At 38.2% G+C, this 23771-nt stretch overlaps 1 protein-coding gene across 10 annotated transcripts in view; it reads left to right on the forward strand.

Moving 5' to 3' along the window:
• The window catches only part of USP25 (ubiquitin specific peptidase 25), a 110893-nt gene that overhangs the window by 13599 nt on the left and 73523 nt on the right, over positions 1–23771 (forward strand). For 8 of the 10 annotated variants that reach the window (XR_012676764.1, XR_012676774.1, XM_075170517.1 and 5 more), the window contains exons 2-4: positions 9026–9103; positions 10243–10387; positions 19906–20029. Coding sequence is in view for 6 of the 10 variants with exons in the window: in XM_075170517.1 (XP_075026618.1) it covers positions 9026–9103; positions 10243–10387; positions 19906–20029 (347 nt within the window). In the remaining 4 variants the exon portion in view is untranslated. The remainder of the gene's footprint in view (positions 1–9025; positions 9104–10242; positions 10388–19905; positions 20030–23771) is intronic. The other 2 variants (XM_075170570.1, XM_075170581.1) reach the window with 1 other exon arrangement.

Consider the following 23771-nt stretch of genomic DNA (forward strand, 5'->3'; position numbering starts at 1 on the left):
GTAAATGTCTATGAACAGAGGAAGGAAGGAAACTTTTACAACAGAAAGTAGCCAGGAGTGACTGGAAAATATGTGTGTATATGTGTGTGTTTATTTTTTATATACACACACAGTTAGCTGTATATCTGTCGTCTTCCAGCCTCCTTCTCCTTTCTATCTGTATAATGTCACCTATCGTTGAGCCCACTGGTTTTAATTTGCTGTGGCTTGTGCACGCTGTTGGCAGCTCTCTTGATGCTGGGATCTGAACATGTTGAGGTGGGACTGGGATGTGAACCAAGGCTGGAGCGTGCCACCGGCACATGGCAATGCCCAGCTGTTTTCCACGGGTGGGCTCACAGAGGAATCCTTCTGAATTTTGTACATAGTTTACAGATAATGTGTGCTGGTGCTTTGGAAGACATCCTGCTGCTGCCACCAATAACTCTAATCACCCATCAGATTTGGATCAGAGTAGAGATTTTTTTTTGCTGATTACTGTCACAGTTATTGAAGTGTATAAGAATCAAAAGTGATTTTTGTGAAGCAAACTTTCCCGTGGCTGTTCCAGTGAATATAATCTGAAGTTTAACTTGCATCTAGTTAAATGAAACTAAAGATCTCACTGGTTTTACATTCGTTAGTTAATTTTTAGAGCTGTTGTCATTACTATGATAACAGCAGAGTGTTAAGAGATAAAGACCTAGCTTGACATTGTTTTATTGGGAAGCTCTCTCTATTGTGCTGAGCAGGATGTGAGAAATCATGATGGTGGTTTAAAACACACAGACCTCAAAACTCTCAATAATTTTGCATTTCTGACACCTTTTATGCTTTCAGTAAGTACTAAGGCTACTATCCTTTCTTGATTATAAGCCTGTCACTGAAGCTTGTTTAGGAATTAGTATCAGAAATGTGAAACGAAGCAATTCTTCACATGCTTCTTCATTCAAGCAACAACGTTCATAAATCAGTTCATAGACTAATTTTAAGACAGAACTTCAGTTACGTTTCTGTTTGTTCCTCTTTTAGAGGATTGGTTTTAAACCATGTTGCTTTGATGGAAATGACAAGATTTTTGAGCCAGTTCACACTTCTGTTGTGGTAGATCACACTATTTATTATCGTGTTCTTGTAAGTTAGTTTAAATGGCTTTGCTTCCTTCCTAGTGTTTACTCTGCTTTGTCTTTATAGTGACTACTCATATTGCCTTCAGCCACTGTTTTCTTCTTTATTGTTGGGTTTTTTTTGTTTCTTTTTCACTGGGGAAAACTGAATCTCTTGATAATGTAGACTGAGGATGATTAGTTGTGATCCAGGCAATAGACCTGCAGGGGTATCAAGTTGGAGTCCAGGGCTGGGTTTCAGTACTTCTGTGGCCTGAGGGCAAATGAGACAAAATCCACTAAACATGTTCAAGGAAGCGTGTTTCTGTTGCTTTCTGAATGCTCTCCATGTTATCGTATGTATGTACTCAGCAGTGCCTCTTCCAGCTGCATTATTACTCCAATTCTTTAGCACCCCAAAATTTGCCTAGGAAGACCTATACAGTAATAAGGTGATGCTTCCCCCTTGCTTTTCACTTCTCCCCCCTGAGCTGTGTAAGAAATGAGACTTTAGGGTCTCATTCCTCCCCTGTGCTGTCCGTGTGAATGTGGAAGAAAGGGTGTGAAGCCACTTCTGCCTATGGGTGGAATAGTTTGGAAAGTCACCGACGTTCCTGCTGTGAACTGACAGGGTTTCCTGCTCATTGCAAGAGTATTCCCCACATAGGTGATGATTTGGCTCACATTTAGCTTCTGTTTTTTTGTAAATGTATGTAACTGTCTGAGGTGGGTTTGCCTTATATTTAGTGTCAGTAAATACAAACCAAACTCCTCAAGCCTCTCTTTAAAATATCATTTCAAAAAGTTTAAATATTAGCCTGAATTAAAATAAATTTAAGTGTTATATGTTGAGAGTAAATGAGACTTTTTTTTTGGGAGGCCACATATATAAGACTCAGAATAGTGAGTATTTACATGAATGCATGCTCTCGTGTTGTGTAGAATCCTTAGTATCAAATCTTGAAATTCACTGAAAAGTTACTTGTTAAAGCATTTTCAATTGAAGTAGTACAGCTTTGTTATTGTTCATGGAAACCATAGAAATGTGGTGAGAGTATTCTGAGTGTCATCTTATGATGAATATAGGTTATATAATGCTATGATTAAGCAGGATCCTTCCTTTAATTTTTCAGGGAGGACTATATGCACGTAAGTAATGCACTCAAGCCTCTTCCCCATTAAACTTTTGGTCCAGGCTGTTGTGGGCTGAAAGTTACTGCCATAGTGTGTCCTTTTGCTTCCTTGAAGTAAGTTTGCTCTCAGTCCAGTTGCAGGTGGGTAGTTACCCACTTTGCACAAGCTGCTGCTGTAATTGGCAGGTTTTGGCAGTCTCTGCAGACCAGTCCCGGACTAAAAATCTGCAGTCTCTGTGCACGTGCTTTGCTCTCCACAGGTGATTTTATCCAAGCCAAAGCTGAGATGCATTTTGCATTTGTGTGTGTATAAAAACATATCTTTACCTACTTTGTTAGAGGATACAATGTCATGTAAGAGGTTTCTCTTTTCATGACTGAACAAAAGGAAACCCGTTAGCAGATACCAGGCAAGGGAGCTGTCGTGGTTTAACTCCAGCCGGTTTAACTCCAGCTGGCAACTAAGCCCCACACAGCTGCTCGCTCACTCCCCCTGGTGGGATGGGGGAGAGAATCAGAAGAGTGAAAGTGAGAAAACCCGTGGGTTGAGATAAAGACAGTTTAATAGATAAAGCAAAAGCCATGCACGCAAGCAAAGCAAAACAAGGAATTCATTCACTACCTCCCATGGGCAGGCAGGTGTTCAGCCATCTCCAGGAAAGCAGGGCTCCATCACACGTAACGGTCACTTGGGAAGACAAACACCATCACTCTGAACGTCCCCCCCTTCCTTCTTCTTCCCCCAGCTTTATATGCTGAGCAGGACGTCATATGGTATGGGATACCCCTTTGGTCAGTTGGGGTCAGCTGTCCCGGCTGTGTCCCCTCTCAGCTTCTTGTGCACCCCCAGCCTCCTCGCTGGTGGGGTGGGGTGAGGAGCAGAAAAGGCCTTGACTCTGTGTAAGCACTGCTCAGCAGTAACGAAAACATCCCTGTGTTATCAACACTGTTTCAGCACAAATCCAAAACCTCCCCCCATACTAGCTACTATGAAGGAAATTAATTTTACCCCAGCCAAAACCAGCACAGGAACCTAATTCTGCTTAGGAGGTACTGTAAAAATGACCAAGTTAAAGCCAGTGCAGAGATTTAAGTTGGTCTTTGCACTAGCAAAACACTGCTTTTAAAAATATCTATATACATATACCCATTTTTAATCTACATATTTATCTATGTATGTTTACTCTGCACACACAGAGAGAAAAATCTTGAGGACAGAGATGGTAAGAGCAAAAACATGCAACAAAGCCTTCTGGAGTTGCTTGTGTTTTCCCTGTGTTTCAACTTAGTATCTTCATGGAAGGAGTTAGTTTTTATTTGCCTATTTGGAACTTGACCAACAGCTTATTTAGAAGATGGTCAATGTATCTGTGTTGCTGGAAGCCATAATGCTCAGCAGTGTATGTGGGCCTTTTATCTGTTCCTGGGAGATCTGATTAATGTGGCAGAAAATGATATTCACAGTAGTAATTGAGGGTCTTTAATATGCTCGTCCTTTGTACGTTAACGATTTTTTGTTTATTTGTTTGTAGCAGAAACTTAAAGCCTTTTTGTAGAGGATTAAATTCCTCTAATCTCTCAGTGTTCTTCTCATTACAGCAACATTGTATGAGGAAACTAGCTTATTAGCTACTTGTCTGCAAACGTACCATTAGCAGGTCCTCTGCAGCTCAGGTTACATTAAAATTGTCTTTAATGTAAGATATTTTGTGCAATGTCATTTGGGTTTTCCTCCAACAAATAGCTCTTATGAATCTGTGTTGCACCGGAAAGTAAAGTAAGTGGGTTTTGTGTGGAGGGACTGAGTCAAGAAGCTGCTCTTGTCATTTGCATTTTCCCTCTCTCTTTTTGTTTCTAGTGCAAGCATTCATCCCTTGAAGGAAGGGATTCCCATAGTTCATTTTCATTATGTACTATTTAAATGAACTGCATAGTGAGGTAGTAGGCCCTGTTTTCTCCTGGTAGTGGTTGGACCACCTCATTTATTACTAAACATACGACTTTTTCTGTGCTTGGAAACCGAAATGGGTTGTTTTATCTTCTAAGTTTGAAAGTGCTTGTGTTGCAAATACAAATATTTGGATGTTGCCATTAATAAAGCCAAAGCTTACATGTACTTATTCAGAAGCTACAGAGATGAGAAAATAAACAGATCAAAAGGTGGCTAATTTTTTTCCCCAAATTTATCTGCAGTATAATTCAGAATTAGTCAACTTCTGATATTTACCTCGTCCAAAAAAGAATTTGTGTAATTTAGCTTTTTGCTCTGATTTTGGTAAGTTATCAGAGTTTACAGTACTGTCGTGGAACTAATTTGGGCACAGTATCCCCTAAGCAGATAATAGTGTAGATCCTTTTCTGCTTTACTAGCGCTGGCACAGCTACTGAATATGCTATTGTGTGAGGTTATAAACCAGATAATCTTAATTGGGCATTTCCTGAGAGGAAGGGAGGGATGGCTGAAAAAGGAAAGAATTGGAAATAAGGGCATGCATTCCTAATACACAAGTCTGGCTTCCGTCCAGGAAAACGGGAGAATTTCCTGTTAGTTAAAATCTTCCAAAAGCTGAAAGCCTGGAGATACATACCTCGGGGAGCCAGAGGAAGGGGGAAGGCTGGGAATAGCTCGTGCATGAAAGCCCCGGGGAACTGATTGCTGCGTGATCTGCTGGGACTGAGGGGTGTGAGCAGCTGGACCTTAAGGCAGCTATAGCACCAACAGACCATCTCCTTCGCCTGGCCAGGGACTTGGGTGGGTGCTCTGCAGCACTTGCACCAGCAGAGTCTGGTGTCGTAGACCAAGTCCTGGAGCCTTTTTAGACTTGAGTCAAATGCAATTCAAGCTACATGGATTATGTGTGTGTATATGTGTTATATGTGTGTGTGCATGTATAACGTACCACATTTGGTGGTGCATGTACACTACAGATACACATGCAGTATTGGCTCACTAAACTGGAGGATCTGTGCTATAGGTAAACTATGGAATCTGTCATCTAAATTTGAGGAAAGGATGGCAAACAGAAATGGGTACAGGCAAATAAGCTCTGAAAGAACTGAAGTGGGTTTTTTTGCACCAGTAGTTGCACTTGGTTCTGTTGGAATAATCTCTTTGGATCTGCATTTGAAGAGAGAGGTTGCTTATTAAATTGAATTAAAGTGCGGTGAGGTATAATTCAGAATTTGAACCTCTACTAATGTAAGGTTGGAAAAAATAGGGAATCAGGAAAGAGCTGCGTGAAAAAAGGAAACAACTTCTTTATGTTAGGACTGCTAGTTGTGTTCTAAATCTCCCTCGATGACCTGATTTAATTAACATGTATTAGTATAGGTGCCTTCTTCATTTTTTAGCTTTGCTTTAGCACAGTGTGAGCTTTTATGGGTATTTTTGGTAAGCCTTTGAGTGAATTATGATCATAATTGTTTAGAATAGCTACATTAGTGTTCGTGGATATTGGAGGGTCTATATGCTACAGTCACTTCAACTCAAGATAGCCCAAGCTCCCAGAAGAGTAAAGCTTCTAGGGTAGATGTAATCGGGCAGAGCATTAATAGGAGTAAGGAGGGTGGCTCGCTTTGTGTGTAGAAGTGTGTCCTAAGTATTCTATTAAATATCAGTTACAATACAGTAGAGACGTAATTGTTTAGCAGTTGCATTAGAAATTGATCTCCAAACTTCAGTCATGGGTAATAGTAAAATAAAATCTTTTTTAAAAGTTATCCTATATGCCACAACAACATGTACTGAAGGAATATAATTCAAAACAAATAAGCTTCACTCGTTTTGACTTTGGCAGTCTAGTGCAGATGCACTAAATTACTTCATTCTTGATGTAACTTTAATCTCAGCTTTCTGAATATGAGTACAATTGTGTTTCTTAAATTTCTTAAGTGAAAAGAAAAAGAAAATTTGATCTCACCCTCTAATGAATGAGGAAAGGATTTGGTAGTAACTGCCTGCACTGTCATCTGTAATGAAAAGAAACAGGATTACCTGTATTAATACAGTTTCATGAGTGATAAAGTATTGTCAATTTAATAGTAAAGGAGAATAACGGCAAAGTTAAACATGCAGTTGCAAGAAAGGTCTGTACACAGTAAAGATGGTGCAATTATGTCAGATTTGAGAGGACGAGGGGAGAGCAGTGAACGCATGGAAGAGAAGGCCACCAGTCTAATACCATGTTAAGGAGTTTTTAGCTGCCGTATGCAGTTTCAGAATTGTTTCTGAAGACCTGTTAGTCTATTAGCAGGTATTAAGAGAACACCTTGATCAGGTGAAAATAACTTAAATTATACTTTTTTTTTGTTGCTTTGTTTTTATCTTTTTCCTCCTCCTTCTAGGATGGGAAGAGTATCGTCATTCTTTAACTTCTGTGTGATTTAAAATAACTTAATTAGAGATTAATGGCAGCTTGTTCACATTTACCTGAAAAGCCAGTAATGTCTAAATCAGGTGTTTGTGGCCCCAAAGCAGTTTAGCTCCATTTGAGGTATTCAGGATAACTGTTAATTTTCCTCTTAATTTCTGTCACGTGTAACTAGGATTCTTACGGGTTCTCTGTGTTGTTCACTTAATTACCGGTTAGAAATTTTGGAGCTGAGTGCCTTAAACTCTTGGCCTTAAAAAAGTATATTTAAGTACTTAAATAATCTCTTGATGAGAAAGGAGCATCTCTGGGTCTGGTTCTGATCTGTTAAATGTGTATGTTCTTGGGAAGGGGGCCTCGAACCACAGCTTACACTGGAATACTGAAATTGGATATAAACTACAGATGTCTAGGTTTATAAGTCGCAGCTGTGCTCATAAATTAACAGCCAATATTTTGAACTGCTAAGAGATTGTTTGTTGGTAAACTATGTCTCTTCTGTCTTTTCCCAATCTCTGTGAACAATGAATATCCTCCAGTCAGCCTTTCCAAGTGTTGTATATATTGTGGAAGATACAGAAATCTGTTATAACTTGTTACAATAATTTATAGTTAAACTGTTTTCCATTTTATTAACCATCATGTTGGTAGCAAATACAAAAAGAAATCTATTTTGCTGCCATGCACTGCCCTTGAATTGCTCCTGCTAGTTTTAATGCTGTTGTAATTACATTTCCCAAATACTCTATTTCTTTTCTTTGCTTCTTGCCAGACCCAGGGGCAGGAAAGCAACTTTATAGGAGAAACAAGTCCTGCCTTTGTACAGTGCTATGAAATGCACAGAGTAAACAAATGAGGGGGTGAGGGATAGGGATAGAGTGGGAGTGTGTTTTCCTGCATCGCTTCACTTTTCTTGTGCCAATAGCAGGGTTTTTAAAAAGAAAAGGGGGGGGGGAAAAAGGGAAATTCGATTGTTAGCAGTGTCCCTTAGGATCATAAATGAAGGGAAGATTGTGTATGTTATTCATAAACATCCTGAACTATACGCCTTCTATTTCAACTTATTAGGGCATGAAGTAGTGCCTGCCAGGTTAATTTCACACTGGGGAATTCAGCATTCATGCAGCTCTTAATTTCCTCTTCTATACAAAGCTGTGATAAGGAGAGGATAAGGGTATTTGAATATTTGATTCCAAATAATTCGTTTTAAAGAAAAGTATTTTAGAAGTAGCCATAAGATAATTATAGTTGGGGTTTTTTTTTAATTGAATTTGGAGAGTAACATGAGAACATTTATTTGTCACTGATAGGAAATATGCTTTTTGTCTAGCAAACAAAACCCTGTACTTTAGAAAAATCTTGTCTTTTATAGATGAAATTACTGTTTTGAGTTCAGGATGTGGTGGACAAACAATAAAAAAGAAAAAACACTTGCAAATACCACCAAGCTTTTGTCCTTTTCCCATCTGCCAAAGGAAGAATGGAATTTGTTAGTATGGAACAATGGTCAGTCCTCTGTGTTTTCATGGTTTTAATGGTTAAGATGGTTTTAATGGTTAACTGGAGTTCAAGGATTGTTCCAGCCTAGTGCCTGCTTTTTGCTTCTGTGATGTGGTATATGAGCATGAGTGGAGGGAGTCATCTGTTGGCTCTAAACAGGACTGGGACCAGATTTTTATTTAATTAAAAAAAAAAGCAAGCCTCAAAATTCATATGAATTGAATATTTAAGAAACCCACAACCTCTTATTCTTTTCTAACTCCTAAGTGTTACTTGAAACTCAGTCATAGATGCTGACTGATGTTGTGATTTGGGAGAGCTGGATTCCACTGGTCTAGGAAGGCGGTCAAGACAGATTCCTAAGGTTTTGCTGTAGTCTCGAGAAACTCTGTTTTGTGTGGATATTTTTATAGTACTTCTCGTAAAACACCTAAAAGAAATTAAGGATTAATTGCTTAGTTTTGAGGTTGGAATGGCTGGGAATTGTGTATGTTAAGGAAATAGTGGGATTGAGAATAATTGGGAGTTCAAGAAATTGGTTTTGATGGGAATTCAGTCAACTATTTTCCCTGCTGCCTTTGAAGACCCAGCTATGGAGTTTTAGTTGTTTAGGAGGGCCAATTGTGGCTTTATATAGGGTCCTCAAACCCAGATTGCATAAACTCACCCATCATCAATTTTTTGGTTGTTTTTTTTTTTTTAAAAAAAAAACAAACCACTAAAACCAACCAACCAAAACCATTATATTTGGGAATTAAAAGTGCCCAAGTTGCAGAAACTAAGACAAACTTGAATAACAAAGGCTCTACCCCTTTGTGGTGCAAAAAGCTTATATGGAGATACTTCTGATGTTTGTAGAGAAGCATACTCTTTTAAGTAATTGGTTTTGCTGTTATTTGGCTCTTATCTTATTTTGATGATCTGTTTTTGTTTCTAGCACCAGCAAACCTTTTTAAATCAGCTGAGGGAGATCACTGGTATCAATGACATCCAGGTACTACAACAGGCACTGAAGGTAAGATGGATGTGTCTGACTTGTAGCTGCATCTATGCATCTTAACTGCCTGTGAAAGCCATAAACCCCACCCTTTCTTACTCTCATCTTCCCTTCCTTCCCTTCCATTCCCAGCTTGAATACTTTTTAGATTTATTTCAGGGGAAAAAAAGCTAATAATGATGGCTTGTTCACTTTAGAAGGAATCTTGATCTGTTTTGGTACTGGCATAAAAATTAACCTGGTGCTCAAAAATGAAAAGACAGGAATGGTATGACTTGCCTTTAACCTTTGGCTAAAGTGTTTTGAGATACCTTGGTGCTAGTACAGCTGGTCAACTCCTGATGAGTTAAGTGTTGTTTTCTTGTCAAGATGTAGTTAAGTTTTCTATCGTGGGCAGGTCCTGCTCAATATGCAGAATGAAAAACTCTCCTTGAACTTGCCACCTGTTGCTAATTTGCTACTGTTTCACTGTTTTGTTGTGTGTGTTTTTTTTTTCCAACCATTGTAAATTCTTTCACAGTACAGAAAGTTCTTTGATGCAAGTAAAGAATGGCAGGTCTCTGCGTTCAGATATATATATAAATAAAATAAAATTTTAAAAATGCCTTGTCTCCCTCAAGCAGAGCTTTTTAGCCATTTATACATGGTAAATGAGGATTTAGTGAATTTAAATTATATTAAATATATATAATATATAGAATATAAAATTATATTAAAAATACATACATAGTTGTTGCTTCAGATTCAGCATAAATCATGTACACAACTGCCCCTCAAAAGCCAGTATTTCTGGCTTTAAAAATGAAATGATAGATTTTCAGAAGAATTCATCTGACTGCTGTTGAAGTCTGTGAGAGCGTGCTAATTATGTTTGTTGAGGGCTTGACCTACAGTACAAGACCTTTAATTTTTTTCTGAAATAAGTGGAATTCTACCAAAGTAAATTTTTATAAGATGTTTTATGTTTATTTTGGTTAAAAATAGTGAAGTATGCAGAATATGTCAAGTTTGGAAACCTTCTTTTCTAACCAATATTTCACCTGAAAATACAATGTGTCATTGGTCTTATAAGTCGCTTGTAATGTTGTCCTTTGCTGTTAAGAAAAATTAAAAAAGGTTGAGGGGACTCTCGCTTCTTGTTTTGTTGATGCTTAAAGGACAGCAATGGTAATCTGGAGTTGGCTGTGGCTTTCCTCACCGCGAAGAATGCCAAGGTTCCCCAGCTAGAGGAGGCAACTTACTATCAAACAGCCCTTCCTGGAAATGACAGATACATCAGCGTGGGCAGCCAGGCAGACACCAGTAGGTATTTTTTCTTTTCGTAAGTTTAGTTTAGAGGCAAGGAAACTGAAAACTTGCCTGTGAGATGACTGTTAATCTGCTGATAATTCTTACTTATCAATTTTTAGACCATTATATATTCTTTCTTTCCTTTATTTCAGTGGGTTTTTTTGTATTTATTTGAGCTATCCTTAAGCATTACCTTTACATGTATGTATGGTACTGATCAGAGGGTGAATAACTGGGTTTTCAATCTTTTTTTTTTTTCCTTTTTTTTCCCCCTCTATTATAGGATTTATTTTGGGGCCATGCAGTAAATAATTACTGGCAAAAGCTGGGTACTCTTCCATCAAAATAAAAGAAAATTGGAGAAGAGTTTATGAATGTCTGTCTTAATATGCTAAAGCTTGATACGCATAAGAGTAGCTTTTCCCTGACAGGGATAACTTTCCCAAAGGGAGAAGCAAGAGGTTAGGTCTGCATTTTCTAGCAAAAGAGTAGGTATTTTATATGTGAAATTAACATTAAATATATTTAATTTTAAACAATTTTATTTAATTGATGCAAGAGGTCCCACAACCTGTATTTCTCTGAGCCTTGCAGGTTCTATTCCTTTGCTTAAGTGCATAGTTTTTTTTATGGGGGGCGGAATATGTTAAATGTGTTAAACATGTTAAATGTGTTCTGCAAATAAATATGGGAAATAACATGAAAGAAAAAGTCAAAGGAAGTTTTGTAGTGGGATTGATTTCTGTAAAATCTGAGTTTCTTGATACTGTATTTACATTCCAACGTTCTAAACATAGATGTAGAATATTTTAATTATGTATTGATCCTTTGACCATATATGTAGTACATCTATGTGGCTTTTATTAAATGAGTAGAATTATTTAGCTTCACCCACAGTAGGATTTTTTTTCCCTTGGTTTCACTAATATTGGGGTGGCTACGGTGGCACCATTGTAAAGAAGTTTAGATCTCCTTGTAAGTTGTACCATTGTCTTTTTGGCTCTGGTACCTTGACATAAACATCTTTTTTTTTTTTAAAAAAAAAAAACAAAACTTTTTTTTTATTAGAGATGAGTTTATTATCAACATCTCAGATCTGAAAACTGCATTTTAATCCTTGGTATTACTAGCAACCCTGTATAAAATGCCCTGAGTGCATTAAAGGTAGTTATATTATCCTCCCACTAAGTTGTGAGGTGTGGTTTGGGTTTTTTTGTGGGTGTCCCCCTCCCCCCCCCTTGGAAAAAAACCATACACAAAACCCCACATGTATTTAATTTTCAATGTCAGAAGATTAACATTGAAGAAATGGGGACTATTTTCAACAAACTTAGCACTGTTGTCATAGTCTCCAGTACTGAAGATCTACTATGGCAGTGGAATAGTAAACTAGATTCTCTTGCAGTCTGTGTTTAATTAGATTTATTAGCAATCCCATTAATAGAAGTGTTTAGTTTTGCTGTCACTTACTGTGCTATGCAACCTTATTGAAGATATGAGGTGACAAGGGATATGAGAGGGAAGAATCAAGCCTGCAGAGTCTACATTACCCATGACTGATGGTCAATCCAAAAAGAGTAAGTCTTGAGTTGCACATTCCAAGCTGAATTTCAGGATTCTCTTCTCTCTTCTGGAGGGCTGAAGGCAGACCCAGATCCCTTACAGTTACATACCACTACAAGTCAGTAATCAAGAAGCGTCAACTGCTGTGGAATAGGCAGATTTTTTTTTTTTTTACATCTTTAGTGTCTGAGGTCCTCATTGTCAACAAAGATGAGAGCCTTTTGCCAGCCTTTGTTGTTTTAGTTAAACTGAAAACACGTTATGAGATAAAGGCATCTTGGCCAACTTTTCTTCATGTAGGAGGGCTCATGCACCCACAGCAGAACAAACGTCTAAACCAATCTCTGATCATAGAGCCCCTCCCATCTGTAGAGATCTAGTGAAAGTTTCTTGCAGAACCCTGCAGTTCTTTTTGTTGGGATCTGCTTGTCTGTAGTTATTTCGATTATGAATTTTTAAAATGCAGTACGCTTAAAATGGACAAGGTCCAGGGCCCTGCATTGGTAAGTACTGTCATGTAAGGGAGTATGGTGACGGACATCAGATGACCTACGAGAAGAGAATGGAAGGGTCGGCATAGATGGGAAACATATTCAGCAATGATAGCTCCAACCATCCACATTTCCTTCTGCGAAGAATGCTATTAGCACTTCTCAGTAACTATGCTGAGTGCTGACAGTATCTTGCCTTTCAAATTTGACTCCCTTTTCCTATCCCACGTAGGTATAATTACATGAAGATAATTATAACTCACCCTTACTGTTCCTTACTGCTTAACTACCTCTGTGCATTTGGAACTTACGATGTTATGAGTCACCGAGCTTCGTGGTCCCACCAAGTTAAGTCATCCAAACTGGGGATGAGAGGGAGTTACAGAAAAATATCAGAACTGTCTTTTATGCCGCAGAAAACCTCCAGTCACTTTTGAATGTATGCCTTGCATAAAGATATATCAGATGTATTCTGTGAGCTTGACTGACTACATTTCTTTGAAATTGTTACTTAGTTAAGGGGTAAAATAAAAATGTATATAAGTCATACCTTAACAATCAGCAGTTAGTGGATTGTGCACTGGCTCTTCCAAAAGTGACAGTGGTCGTTCAACTGTTTGAGAGTTGCGTTCTGTATGTTAGGAGGTATAAGGAAACCTCATTTTTCTTATTAGCAAATGCAACATTTCAGCAGCTGCAAAAATATTGACGAGTTTGCATAAAATTTACTCTATCTTTAAAAGCAAAGGCTGACTTGCACAATCGGTGTTTTTCATGATGCTTCCTTTTTGTCCTTTCAAAGTGGCATGTGCAAGCACCTGCAAGTGTAGCTTTCTCATGTCAAGAATGATGCATGCTTTATCTGATCCCTTTGCAAAGTTTTTCTTTTTTCCTTTCCTTTCTTCAATCCGTTAGTGAGGAGAAAGTGCTTAACTGTTAGGGTTGCAATGTACAAGTGAATTTCTTTTTATCTAAGGTCACTTTAATGTTCTGCTTAGTAGCATAAATCCTAGGCACTGCACTTAAAGCAAAATAAAAAAAGTTGTTTAGTAGTACTTTCTAATATTTTCACTTTATTGATTTCTCTAGAAACCTTTTTTTTTCCATTTGCAGTAATTCAGTGTATTTTCATCTATGGCTGCACAATAGAACTATTGCATTGCTAAGCATTTATCCATTTCCTTCTCATTATTTGAGAAACTTGCAGAACCCAGGGTTAAAGGAAGCAGCAGAATGAAGAGAAGACATATATTTTACAAGATGTATTGTCTTCAAATGAAATAGCTGTCAAGACAAATTCTCTCCCTCCCTTCTTTTGAAAACTCAAAATTCTTTTTCACAAAAACTGAATTACTAGTTTTTGCAATTGCAGATTCCACAGCCAAGACAAAAGGTTTCAATCCCTTTTACAAGGACAGAGTACAATGTAACTATAAAATACCACGCACACCCAACTTGAGGGTTGTAGACCTCACTGCTTCTGGGGACCTGGCTTTTATATCTTCCTGTTCCTAAAGTCTGAGCCTTTGCATAGGTTTCAAAAGTCCCTCAATCAACCCTTTTCAATGAGGTAGACTTAACTGCACCTAAAACCTCCCTAAGTGATGTTTATGTAACATTTTTCTTAAAAACCCTTCCGTTTTAGAGACTCTGAAAAGCTTATAGAGTAATTTGTTTTGGTGCTTCACTGTCCTTACTTTTAGACTCCTAATGTCTTGCCTAAATCCCTCTTGCTTCAGGTAAGTCTTTTATTCTTTGTGCTATCCCCTGTGGGGATTATAGTACATTTCATTTCTTTTGTCTTAGATGAAGTGTTGCATGCTCGAAGATAGTGTTCCCTCAGAGCTTTCTCAGATCTAAACTGAACAGCCCAAATTCTTTCCAAGTCTTTGGATGCATTTCCTGTACCTGTTGTCAATTTTTTTTCTCTTTTCTGGATCTTCACAAAAAAGGCAGAACAATTAGAGAACTGTGGCACTCAGAACAATAACCAAGACTTCAGCTGAGTTCTTAAGAAAAATGGGTGAATCTCCATAAATGTCCATGTATTACTCTGATGATATACCTCAGTGTAACTCTTCATATTTTCTTCAAAGCTGTGATGATGTGAATTGCAGGTTGAACATGAATCAGTTGTAGCTCCTAGATCCTTCTTGGCACAAGTCCTAGTCAGTTCTCATTCTATAGCTGTGCATTTTATTGTTTCTGTGAGTAGAATTTGACACTAGTTTCTTCTGTCACCTCACCTATCTTGGATACTGCTGTGTGTCTTCATGACATTTCCTTCTATTTCAGGGATTATTTGTGTCATCTCCGTCCAGGTTCCTGGGATTGTCTCCAGCTTAGTATGGCAGGGTCCCTGCTTCAAAATGTCAGGAGTCTTGTACCATGAGGTCCTTCTTTCATCTTGCATTTATTTTTTCCTTTGTTCCATGACTACCTCTCTCCTTCCCATCCCTGTCAGTTGAGAATCATTAGTTTAAGACGTTATCATCCTAGGACAGTGTAAATGCAGCTGAGATGAGGAAGTTCCTGTGAGATAGTGGTGGCTAACATTTGCTAGCTCTTTCATCAGTAGAGCTGTTTGGGTTGGCTAAGCAGCTGCTGGGATGCTGTGTATTCTTTCCCCATCCAGTTTTAACCAAAATGGGCATATACAGCCAATAAAATTCCTTTAAATCTCCATGTAGGAACCCAAGACCATCACGACATTTAGCATTACAGAATAGACTGTAGAATATAGGATCTTGCTTAGCTCTGCTTGTAATAAACAAAACTGATGTAGTCTCAACTTAATTTTTTCTTTTTTTTTTTTTTTTATATTGTTGGTGTGTTGGAATTTGGAGTCTTGCTGCTGGATTTCCATACTTGGCACTGGCCCACTGAACCCATCAGGCCTGCCCCTTCATTTTCCTCTCCCTGTGCCAGTGGTTGCATCACTGTGGTTGTTTATTGCCTGTCCCTGGGTTCAATTGCTACTTCAGTTCTGTCCCTCATGCTGAGTTTCCCAGCCTACTTAAGTTTGAAGTTCCTACTCTCTGCCTTGTCCTGGTATAAGTAACAAGTTAGTAACACAGTAATTATTTTAATGACCTAGGCAATTACCAGGTAAGAACCATTTATTTAAATGATAGAAACTTCCTAAGTAAACAGATTGATAAGTTTTTTTAGAAAAGAAAGAAGATGTATGGGGATGGATAGATAGATATAGTGTGTGCATTTACTATATATACACTAGTATTTTGTCACAGATTTCAATATACAACTTAAAATTGCTTTGTAGAGTTACAAACGATGTCAAACTCTCTGGATCTTATGTACCAGAAGCACACATTATTATATAATAATGTTGTAAACCAAGAATATATTTCTTAGTAAAACAGTTGAATAATTCTGCATGTTAATTTCAGTTGAATAAACATCATGAATGCATTAAGCCAGACTGTTTTGATGAGCAGTTTCTTCCCTCATAAAGAATTTTTTCAGAAGCAAACTTTTTTGTTTATTTAGTAGCCATGGCTTAGTTAAGAACATTTGCATTCTCTAAGGCTGTATACAATAAGAAGTACCTTTATGAGGATGAGCCAGTGAGTACTAAAGCGTTCTGTGGCCTAAATGAGAGGAGTATTACAAAATCGGCATATGTAAATGGAAGTCAGGTAACTATAGATTTGGAGAAGTGGCACTATTCTTAATACCTTTATGAAATGCATCCTTCAGCCTATCACAGGAAACTTGTGTGTCTGACAAATACTTTGGGTAAAAATCAGCTTTTTTTTTTTTCTTCAAACTCAGACCTTGAACACAGAAATCAGTTGGTCAGATAGGAAACTTCAGTAGATCAGTTTCATGAATGAATTCCACTATTAATTGCTATAAAATGAACAGTCATAGGTTTGCATTAACACTATAAAATTTAAGTGAAAGTATGTTAAAGCTAGGTTAATGTTGAATTTATTAGTGATTGTGAGAGAAGGCAAAGTGATGATACTTGTAGAATAACTGCTTGAAAATCGGACGTTTTTTCACTTTAAAAAAAAAAAAAAGAAATCCCCAATTAATAATTTACAAAACATGAAGATATTTTAAAACAAAACAAAAAAAACCTGCATGAATTTCATGTAGTATATGTACATTTAATACTATAATCTATAACCAACTGACAGGAATGCAAACTGTGCAGACAAGCTTTTTGCTTTTTGTTTTTTTTTAATTAAAAAGAGGAGTTTAGTCTCAGACTCTTCCACTTCTGTTATGACTTCTATTGAGATCTCCTCTTTATACTCCTATATCTTAGGATTCAAGTCATACGTGACCTGTTGCAGCTTAATGAGTTACTGTGTCAGCTGAGATGCTGAAAAAGACCTTAGACCTACTCCTGACAGGAATGCAAACTGTGTAGACAAGCTGAGATACATTTTTTTTTTTTTTTTAAAGAGGAGTTTAGTCTCAGACTGTTCTACAGTAACTCATTAAGCTGCAACAGTGCACGTATGATTTGAATCCTAAGACCAAGGATTATAAAGAGAAGATCTTTATTTTACATTTGCTATAAACTAAAAGCTTGCATGGAGTAGGTTACCATGGATCAGCTGATATTTAGAAATGTATTTTTCTGACATAAGTTATGCTAGATAAACCCTCCGTGACATAAATTGATTGCACACCACATGTGGTGGTAGTATCTGGCAGCACGTCTTCACTGTATATGTGAAAACAACATTTCTAACGAGAATCCTGTGTTGTCTGCTCCAAAACCCTTGCATGTCAAAGGCAACTGTTGTGTTGATCCGCTTTCTGAAGGCAAATGGAAGTCAAGGATTTAGGGTTTTTAATATTAAAGAGATGTAATCACTTGTAATATGAATGGTAATAAACTTCTAAACATATAGGGTGGTGGTATAGATTAATAAAAATTAAGGAACTGGGGAGGTGCAAAAGTGGAGGTGGTGAATAATTTGATGGAAGTGTGAGTTGGAGTTGACCTTGATAGTGTGTGGGTTTGTTTTTTGTTTTTTTTTGTTTGTTTGTTTGTTTTTTGTTTTTTTTTTTTTTAATGGCAGTGGAAGCTTTTGTTAACCACATAGTTTTCAGCTAGGTTATGAGTTCTTTTCTGGAAAATACTCCCCATATAAAGGAGCTTACTTCTTAATCTAACTTTCTTCTTTATTGTATAAGAACTTCATCACTCTTGCCTGATTAGAGACTAGCTAAAGGAATATTCCGCTCTTAGTAAGTGATTGGAGTAATCCCATAGTTTTCCATCAGCATGTGTGGCTGCTGGATTGAGGCTTCCTCCATCTTCGAGTTGTGACCACTATTACTACTTTCAGAAAAACAGCTTGTCTCCAGTGGAGATGAGGTGCTTGTGTGTGACTACCTGCAAATGGGTAGAAAATACAACATAAGCACCACATTTTATATCGTAATAGGTGGTGTGTATGCTGATGGGATTCTCTCATCGCTGTCGACCTTTCTAGCCTTTCTCCTGCTCTCAGGCTGTAGAACAGAACCATGCTTGTGAGTGACCCAGGCTGAGTTGGTATTTTAGCCCGAATTACATTGTTCTCAACATGGCAGCTCATATATCAAAACTCCTCTGGGTGAGACTTCTGCTGGTGGTTCCTGTAATTGCTTTAGTACTTCTGAAGGAGAATTTCAGGCATCTGAATTGAAGTATCCTTCTGATACGCTGGAAGATCTGAGCTGACTATACAAGACATAAGAATAAAATTATGAAGTGCCGCTTTTGTGGTCAGAGCATTTTTCCATACTTCCAGATCATGACAAATTGCCCAGTTTACTTTGCAGGTAAGAGTGCTTCTTTTAAAGGCTCACTAAATAAAATAGAAATTCAAGAAATTCAACCATCTTTATTTGGGGGAAACAGGGCTAAGTTGAAAACTAGTTTTTGAAGATGCCGGTGTTAACAGAAATTTTCTTTTACAACTTCTCTTCAATTTCAGCTTTCTGTGAGGACAAGTCATCCCATTTTCTGTTCATACACAGCTATGGCAATGATTTTTGTATCATGAGTTCAGTGTTTTATTTTGATCCAATGAGAAATGTCACGGACAAGTAAGCCCAGGGAAATAGGGGAAGCTGTCTCTACAGTGAGTCAGCCCATCCAGGAGAAAAGTCAGAAGCTAGACAGAGCAGCTCTTTGGGTATGAGTAATTGAGCTGGCCTGTGGAAGGAGAAGTGCAGACAAGCTGCTCATTCTGTGAGCAATCATCAGTTTCGAATCTGTATCTCTTTCTCCCAGAGTCTTTTAGCTTCTAATATCCAAACTCCAGGCTGGAGAGTAGTCCCTTTTGTAGCTCTTTGGGTAAACTTTGGCCTTGGAGGAGGGAGACTGAAACCAGCCAAGGCTCCGTGTGCGTGTCTGTCTAATACTGCACATAAAGGTCTCTTTTGTGCTTTCCCCTCTCTTTCTGTCTGGCTGACTTGCAAAATGAGACTTTTGGCCTTTGAAATCACGATAACCAACGACCTTGCTCTTCTGAAGGTCTTGTACAGTTGATGGACATTCCTGTTGGCCCTGGCTGCTCTGAAAGCATGGCTGTGCCCGAGGGGGGGATGATTGGTGTCGTGGTGTGATGTGGGTAGTGAAATCCCTCCTTACTCAGGAGAGGGGAGTGCTGTCGCTACCCTCAGGAAAGAGGGAGGTTTATGGAGGCTGTTAGTATTTGATTCTTTAGAAAATGGGAGCTGGAGAGGAAGGCAGAAGTAGGGTTGTTTGTTTTCATCTTCATTACCCAGTCAGTAGCCCATCCAGCATTCCCCAGGTGACCAAGTATGGATCCTCATTTTGATTTCAGCATTTGTTTTCTTAATTCTCCTGTTGAGATGGGATACTTCCAGTAGACAGAAATTGGATTTAAATACGTTCAGAAAAAGAATGCACAGACAGGATAGAAAAGAATTAGGTTAAGAAAGGAACTCTCCCACGTTATGAAACTGTGTGAAAGTATTTCGCTCACCAGTGCACAGAAATACTTGTAGAATTTGGGGCTGTATTGGGAAAACTGTGCATGTGTTCCTCCATGAGGAGGGAAAAGCAAATATGCTCGGTTAAGGTATCCTTTTTAAGAGAAGGTTGTCTTCATCATGTGTTCCCTGGAAGCAACTGATTACGGTAGCTGAAGTAATACATTTAAGTATTGCTTTAAGAGGGCTTTCGGAAACCATGGATTCCTAAATTTGTCCCATAGCTTTGTGAAACTTAAAATCATTAGGAGGAAGGAAGACTATTGCCCGTCATATCTGAGCAAGAGCAAGCTGCTGCGGTTTTTATCCAGCTTGGAGGCGGAAGGGAGCCGTTAGCAGGGTTAGTGGTTGGAAGAGCGCAGGGCGCAGGAGGGATGGACTGGAATGGCGCTCAGGAATCCATGTGGGCTCTCTCTCCTCTACAGTAAGACTTGCCTTTCATTCTGTTTCACTTTTAATTTTGAGAAAGATAGTTTTGCTTTTCAGATGTGATTGATCTCACTGGAGATGATAAAGATGATCTTCAGAGGGCAATTGCCTTGAGTTTGGAGGAATCAAACAGGGCATTCAGGGAGACTGGAATAACAGATGAGGAACAAGCCATTAGCAGGTAAACGCACAACTTATATAAAGCAGAAATTAAATTAAAGAGTTGGAGATTGGCCTGTATTGCTTTTTTTAACTTCTAATTTAACAAAGAATAACTTGTTTACTTTCACTTGTGCTACTGATATGTCTGGCTTCAGGATGTTGCTTTAATGTATTGTATGTTCTACACTGGAAAATAGTCTATTATGTGTGGGCTAGGATTTAATAGTATGTTTCATGTTGATGTATTTGTTAAATATTGAGGAAGTGGATGGAGGTAGAGGTTATATGGTCATATTTAAACAGAATCTAAAACTAGAAGTTTATGTTGTGTATCAGGTAAAAAGCAATGAAAACAAAATATAATCAAGAAGCTAAACAATTCTTTGTCCTGTTTTTTGCAGTGTTCGTTTTACAATAAGATTTTCTTACCTCTGTGTTAAGACTGAGATTGACGGAGGTGGTAGTAATGCTATGACTTGAGTATATTAAGAGCAGCTGCTGTATTTTAGCTGATAAAGTATGTTATTAACCTATTTAACAAATAGGATTTATAAGCTTTGAGTAAAGTTTACTTCTTGGTTTAAAGTTTTACGAACTTAACTTTCTCAGCTTGGGCGTGATAAGAGTCTGCAAGTTAACTTTTGATCAGATTTTACAATAACTTTTTGTACAGTGTGTGTTTATATGTAAATATAGATATAATTATGAGATATTTGGGACTTGAACTAAGCCTGGGTGTAGGGTTGTGTGGGAGGGGTGTTGGTTTTTTTCATCTGTGGCTGACCTTGTTCTAGGGCAAAAGGGCAATGATTTGATCTTTGTGTTAGAAGGTTAAGTACTGCCTCCTTGTAAAAGACTAATTTTATAAAAAATTATTTAGATGGGGGAGATTCACCACAATAATTCTTTTCCTCAGTTCACTGTATTTGACAGACTAAATGGCTTATCAGAAAAGTCCAACTCTGAGAATATGGAGAGTGTTACTTTATGCAAAGTCATTTTCTTTTTCCTTTTGAAAAATAAATGTACGAATTGTGAGAATAAACATACCCCTCCCTCTCTCCTCCCATTTGTGATAAAAGCTATCTTGTTATATGAGTTTAAGATAACCTATTTTAGGAGACAAAGGTGGGATGAGAGGGATTTATATTCTCATTCATAATTGGAAGAAGATTTTAAGGGGTTGTTTTTTTCTAAGACCTCAGTATGTGCATGTATACAAGATTATGCTGGAAGTTCTGTCCAGTTCTGATTCAGAAGTTCAGCTCTTGCATGTTTCTTTTTGAAGGACAGAATTGTCATAATTACAGAGTTGTGATTTAGGCAGACACTCAGAAAGATGGACCTATTTTTGGATATGGAAATCTTATTCCCTTTTTTTTCCTTCCCCAAGCTTTGACTGCTTCTGCTGTGCTCACTTCTTGGGAGCCTGGAAGCTTTAGGTTTTTTCCTCTAGACTTTGCTTTTCACTTCTCCAGACTAAAAAGCCCTTTTTGGTCTTATCTGCTTAGCCCATAACTAAGTATTATAAATACATTCTACTTAAATTATGGTGTGTTTTTTTCTGGTTGCAGTATGCAGAAAGTCATGTAGACAATCTGTTCAGTTATATACAGAGAAAAATTTTGGTTTTCTGATGAGAGAGAGATGTATATTTGATGGCAAAATTACACACAATAGCATGTGCCAAATTAAGAGCTTGTTGCTACCAAGGGGGATATGGCCTGCACACTGTACCACATCCTCTATACTTGCTATAGTAGTCTTTGGAGCATTTGTTGCATGAATTCATCTCCCAAAGCCATACAAAAATACTCATTAAAAGATCCAGAGTGTATCATGGCACAAGAAAGGAAAATGTGACTTTGCTTGTCAACAGAGACAGAGAAGAATGAGAATCTTGGGGGTTTTGGCAGCATCGGGGTATCAACTCAGTTACATACCAAGATACACCCTGAGTTGATGGCAAATTATGTCAGTGTTGTACAAATACAGGAAGTTCAGAATTCTTGAATTCTTGATCTGAACTGTTCAATCAGTTTCCTGAGGACAGGACTTCAGGCTGTTTTTTTAAAAAAAAATTTAAAAAATCACTTTGTAGTTAACACTCCACAGAAGAATGTTGGCATTCCGATAGAAAGCACAGTATCTATGCAGGACTTCTCAAAACGAAAAGTAGAACACTGTGGTTGTAAACAAGTCACGCTGCAGCCATTTACTTTTGTTTTTCTAGGTTAAGTAAGAAGCAGAAATCAAATAGAAGTCAATAATAAGCAAATTAAACATTTCATTTTTAATACTGTAGGATGTGTGCATATTTAAATAGTCTTTGGTGTGGAGGATATTTTTTTTTCCAAACCTATTCATAGTGGTCTGGAACCTAATTTGCACTGATTTTGTTAAGGTTTCCAAGGGAGCATTAATGGAATTTCTTGACTTGTGTAATTAATGTTGTAATGCACGTAGAATTTGTCTTCCTGAACGTAATTGCCGTGTGCTACTTGATGAGGACAGATCTGATTACTATGTAGGTTTTGAGAGGAGTGCAGCTGAAATGTCCAAGTGTCCAAGCTGAACATCTTGTACATGACACATTTAAGGTTTTTTGCTATTCCCTCTTTAAATCTCTCAGGGAAATGTGCATGATCAGTGTATCTTCTAATATGAAGCATTTTCTCCTGTTTATATTACTTTTCACAGATTGAATGAGAATGAGGCTAGCCGGATCGGGCTTCACTGGGGAAGCTAGTAAGATATGGCTGAAAGGAGAAATTAGCTGGCCTGTGTTGTGCCTAGGGTAGCAGCCATATTAAAATGAGAGCCCATACTGATGTGCATGACCCCTAGGCATTTTGGTTTTTTTTAACGTGTTCATTGAAACTGCTGGGGACTCTGCACTGTGGTTAAGCATTGTGCGTATAGATCAAAGGCGAAACTGGGGATGGATGTAGGATTGGGGATATTCCTGGATGTCCAGCTGTAAGACAGTCACAGTATAAAGACCTCTCCTTGTTCTTTTCGCTGAGTAGCCTGCTGGAGTGGGCTTTTCTGCAGCACGTTTAGTGGGCTTCCTCAAAACGGTTTGACTGAACCATTGTGCTGTGGACTCACTTTGCCTGAGGCTTATTGCATTGTCTGGCTAGTCCCATGCAAGCAGCTCTGCAAAGCTGCTTGGCTGTGCCGAGCTTGTTACAGAGAGAAATAAAACACTGCTTTCAGGTCCCATGCCAAGCCTGGCATTAACTAACCCTCACTCCAGAGCTTCCCTCCAAACAAGATTCCGACACTTGGAGGTGGGGAAGCCTTTGGTCCCGTGAGGCTAGAGACATGCCATACCCTGCACGTAGCTTATGGCTCTGCTGCTAACGACTGCTTCTGTGGTCTCCGAGGGTCGCAAAGAGGGTGTTTCGGCTGCGGAGCTGCTCAATCCTTGTACTAACTTTCTGGAAAGATGCTCATTTTGTTGAGAGCAATGTGCGAGTAAGATGCTTTGTAAAGGTAGTCTCCCCAGTCAGGACTGTATGAATATAATGTAGTAAACATTATAGTATAAGAGGTATACTCACTATGCTGGTAAATACATCTATTTATGTAGCTTTTGAGCTGATCATTAGGTTCCTGTTTACTGTGCTCACTTTTATTTCAGTTTGCATCACAGCTATCGTTATGGCTGAAAATGAATTTGGCACACAGGGCGTGCAGCTATTGCATGTGCTTTCTGAGGTAAAGTAAAAATAAGGAAAAACATCATGAAGCTTTGA

This window comes from Calonectris borealis, chromosome 1 (genome assembly GCF_964195595.1).
Source record: "Calonectris borealis chromosome 1, bCalBor7.hap1.2, whole genome shotgun sequence".
Classification (NCBI taxonomy): Eukaryota; Metazoa; Chordata; class Aves; order Procellariiformes; family Procellariidae; genus Calonectris; species Calonectris borealis.